The 5000-nt window shown below is 44.3% G+C and overlaps 1 protein-coding gene across 1 annotated transcript in view; it reads right to left on the reverse strand.

The window, feature by feature from the left end:
• The window catches only part of LOC117730363 (calmodulin-binding transcription activator 1-like), an 82991-nt gene that overhangs the window by 66892 nt on the left and 11099 nt on the right, over positions 1-5000 (reverse strand). The window contains 1 exon segment of the mRNA XM_034532041.1: positions 1222-1325. Within this exon segment, the coding sequence (XP_034387932.1) occupies positions 1222-1325 (104 nt within the window).

The following is a 5000-nucleotide window of genomic DNA, read 5'->3' on the forward strand; positions in this document are numbered from 1 at the left end:
ACATGATGAACACCAGACATGGACATGATGAACACCAGACATGATGAACACCAGACATGAACATGATGAACACCAGACATGATGAACACCAAACATGATGAACACCAGACATGATGAACACCAGACATGGACATGATGAACACCAGACATGATGAACACCAGACATGATGAACACCAGACATGATGAACACCAGACATGGACATGATGAACACCAGACATGATGAACACCAGACATGGACATGATGAACACCAGACATGATGAACACCAGACATGATGAACACCAGACATGATGAACACCAGACATGAACATGATGAACACCAGACATGATGAACACCAAACATGATGAACACCAGACATGATGAACACCAGACATGGACATGATGAACACCAGACATGATGAACACCAGACATGGACATGATGAACACCAGACATGATGAACACCAGACATGATGAACACCAGACATGATGAACACCAGACATGAACATGATGAACACCAGACATGGACATGATGAACACCAGACATGATGAACACCAGACATGATGAACACCAGACATGGACATGATGAACACCAGACATGGACATGATGAACACCAGACATGATGAACACCAGACATGGACATGATGAACACCAGACATGATGAACATCAGACAGTCTGGAAACATGAACTCTGAACGCTCTTCACGCCCAACGAGGAGCTCGGGGTGACCTTTGACCTCATTCGACATTGCAGCGCTCAGCCAGCAGCGCAGTTTAACGTTTCTGTTGTTCATGCTGCAAACATGAGGCTAATTATGGCAGCAGCTAGACTACAACACGGCCACCACGGTGACGTGAGACAGACCCTCAGTCACTCCGTCTCACTCTTTGGTCACTCTTTGTTCATACCTCTCAGACAGCTTTTCTACTTGTTGTTTTGGAGGACGACATTACACAACGGAACCGGAGCATCGTGCACACGTTACACAACTGTGAGCCAAAATGTGCCACACGTTTAACGGCTTTCTGTGGTTGCATAGCAACCATGTTGTGCTCAGATAACAGTCTTCATCCTACTGACCAAAAGGTGTTCAACCCACTGAGTATAGTCGGAGACTCTGGGACGTCCAGTCAGCTGTGAGCTCACTTAATGAAAGTTGACCTCCTCTTCATCGGTGACATGAGAGGAGTCACAGCAGCTAAGCACCAGAGTTCATCTCCCTCTGGAGGGGGCTCACCTCGTTGGTGTTCCAGCGATGGCGCTCCTTGGGCAGAGAGGAACATTTGGGCAGACACTCTAGCAGCTTCTTAGGAAGGTAGATCTTCAACTGGCCTGGCTCATCTGGAGCGGATGGGGGGAGGGGGGGGGGGGATAAAGGAAGATAAATGAGGGATGAGGAGGAAGAGGAGGGACATTTCTCATCAGGCATTGTGTGAGCAGAATACCAAGAGAGCAGCATCTCTGTGATCTGGAGGGATAACATCATAACACGCTCTTATTGTGAAGGCCAATGTGACCTTAAGCCAGTGAATCTGGATTTGACTCTTCAGGCCAATGATGACATCATTCATGTAGGTCTAACATGGGATTTCTGATTGATCAGAATTCCAGCTGATCATTTGTGGAATACGTGTTAATCCATTTTATTCACTGAGTCACAGTGACGGACACTAAGCGGATTGATAACTTTGGCAATCAAGGAACACACATGAATTGTTACGTGTGCAGAGGGAGGGCAGCGCACCTGCGTCCCACCTGGAGACAGATCTGGATTTATAAGAATCCATTAAGTTCCATTATGGGTGCATGTGGGGTTTATCATATCGTATCCCTTTAAAAGAAATGTCCTCCCTCCAGTGTTACGGGGGCAGTTTTAATTACGAGAGAAGACAAAAAGCTGCAGATAGAAGCAGCCCAGATGTTGCTGTAGACAGGTGATGTTTAGTAGAAGTTTAAATCATGTTCCTGAACATCATGTCATTCCTCTGAGCTCCAGGTTCTTTCATTTAGAAAACGATCCGGACGCTGACCTCAGGTACATTTGTGAAAAGCTGTTATTAATCTTTACCTTCTATGCTTTATTGCCTCAAAGGATTTATTCTGTTTTGTTTTCTTAATATCAACAAATCCCATAAAAAGCCCACAATCAATTATGGTGGATTGTAAGAATTATTGGACATGATGAACACCAGACATGCTGAACACCAGACATGATGAACACCAGACATGATGAACACCAGACATGCTGAACACCAGACATGATGAACACCAGACATGGACATGATGAACACCAGACATGATGAACACCAGACATGATGAACACCAGACATGATGAACACCAGACATGATGAACACCAGACATGATGAACACCAGACATGCTGAACACCAGACATGATGAACACCAGACATGATGAACACCAGACATGAACATGATGAACACCAGACATGATGAACACCAGACATGATGAACACCAGACATGATGAACACCAGACATGATGAACACCAGACATGATGAACACCAGACATGGACATGATGAACACCAGACATGGACATGATGAACACCAGACATGATGAACACCAGACGTGGACATGATGAACACCAGACATGATGAACACCAGACATGATGAACACCAGACATGATGAAAACCAGACATGATGAACACCAGACATGATGAACACCAGACATGATGAACACCAGACATGATGAACACCAGACATGATGAACACCAGACATGATGAACACCAGACATGATGAAAACCAGACATGGACATGATGAACACCAGACATGATGAACACCAGACATGATGAACACTAGACATGGACATGATGAACACCAGACATGCTCATGATGAACACCAGACATGATGAACACCAGACATGATGAACACCAGACATGATGAACACCAGACATGAACATGATGAACACCAGACATGATGAACACCAGACATGATGAACACCAGACATGATGAACACTAGACATGAACATGATGAACACCAGACATGATGAACACCAGACATGATGAACACCAGACATGATGAACACCAAACATGATGAACACCAGACATGATGAACACTAGACATGAACATGATGAACACCAGACATGATGAACACCAGACATGATGAACACCAGACATGATGAACACCAGACATGGACATGATGAACACCAGACATGATGAAAACCAGACATGGACATGATGAACACCAGACATGATGAACACCAGACATGGACATGATGAACACCAGACATGATGAACACCAGACATGATGAACACCAGACATGATGAACACCAGACATGAACATGATGAACACCAGACATGGACATGATGAACACCAGACATGATGAACACCAGACATGAACATGATGAACACCAGACATGATGAACACCAGACATGGACATGATGAACACCAGACATGATGAACACCAGACATGATGAACACCAAACATGATGAACACCAGACATGATGAACACCAGACATGGACATGATGAACACCAGACATGATGAACACCAGACATGAACATGATGAACACCAGACATGGACATGATGAACACCAGACATGGACATGATGAACACCAGACATGGACATGATGAACACCAGACATGGACATGATGAACACCAGACATGATGAACACCAGACATGATGAACACCAGACATGGACATGATGAACACCAGACATGAACATGATGAACACCAGACATGGACATGATGAACACCAGACATGAACATGATGAACACCAGACATGATGAACACCAGACATGATGAACACCAGACATGAACATGATGAACACCAGACATGATGAACACCAGACATGGACATGATGAACACCAGACATGAACATGATGAACACCAGACATGGACATGATGAACACCAGACATGATGAACACCAGACATGATGAACACCAGACGTGGACATGATGAACACCAGACATGGACATGATGAACACCAGACATGATGAACACCAGACATGAACATGATGAACACCAGACGTGGACATGATGAACACCAGACATGGACATGATGAACACCAGACATGGACATGATGAACACCAGACATGGACATGATGAACACCAGACATGATGAACACCAGACATGATGAACACCAGACATGGACATGATGAACACCAGACATGGACATGATGAACACCAGACATGATGAACACCAGACATGGACATGATGAACACCAGACATGATGAACACCAGACATGATGAACACCAGACATGAACATGATGAACACCAGACATGATGAACACCAGACATGCTCATGATGAACACCAGACATGATGAACACCAGACATGATGAACACCAGACATGGACATGATGAACACCAGACATGATGAACACCAGACATGAACATGATGAACACCAGACATGATGAACACCAGACATGATGAACACCAGACATGATGAACACCAGACATGATGAACACTAGACATGATGAACACCAGACATGATGAACACCAGACATGATGAACACCAGACATGATGAACACCAGACATGATGAACACTAGACATGATGAACACCAGACATGATGAACACCAGACATGATGAACACCAGACATGATGAACACCAGACATGATGAACACCAGACATGATGAACACTAGACATGATGAACACCAGACATGATGAACACCAGACATGATGAACACTAGACATGATGAACACCAGACATGATGAACACCAGACATGATGAACACCAGACATGATGAACACCAGACATGATGAACACCAGACATGATGAACACCAGACATGGACATGATGAACACCAGACATGATGAAAACCAGACATGGACATGATGAACACCAGACATGATGAACACCAGACATGAACATGATGAACACCAGACATGATGAAAACCAGACATGGACATGATGAACACCAGACATGGACATGATGAACACCAGACATGATGAACACCAGACATGATGAACACCAGACATGAACATGATGAACACCAGACATGATGAACACCAGACATGAACATGATGAA

The sequence above is a fragment of the Cyclopterus lumpus genome, chromosome 5 (assembly GCF_009769545.1).
Source record: "Cyclopterus lumpus isolate fCycLum1 chromosome 5, fCycLum1.pri, whole genome shotgun sequence".
Classification (NCBI taxonomy): domain Eukaryota; kingdom Metazoa; phylum Chordata; class Actinopteri; order Perciformes; family Cyclopteridae; genus Cyclopterus; species Cyclopterus lumpus.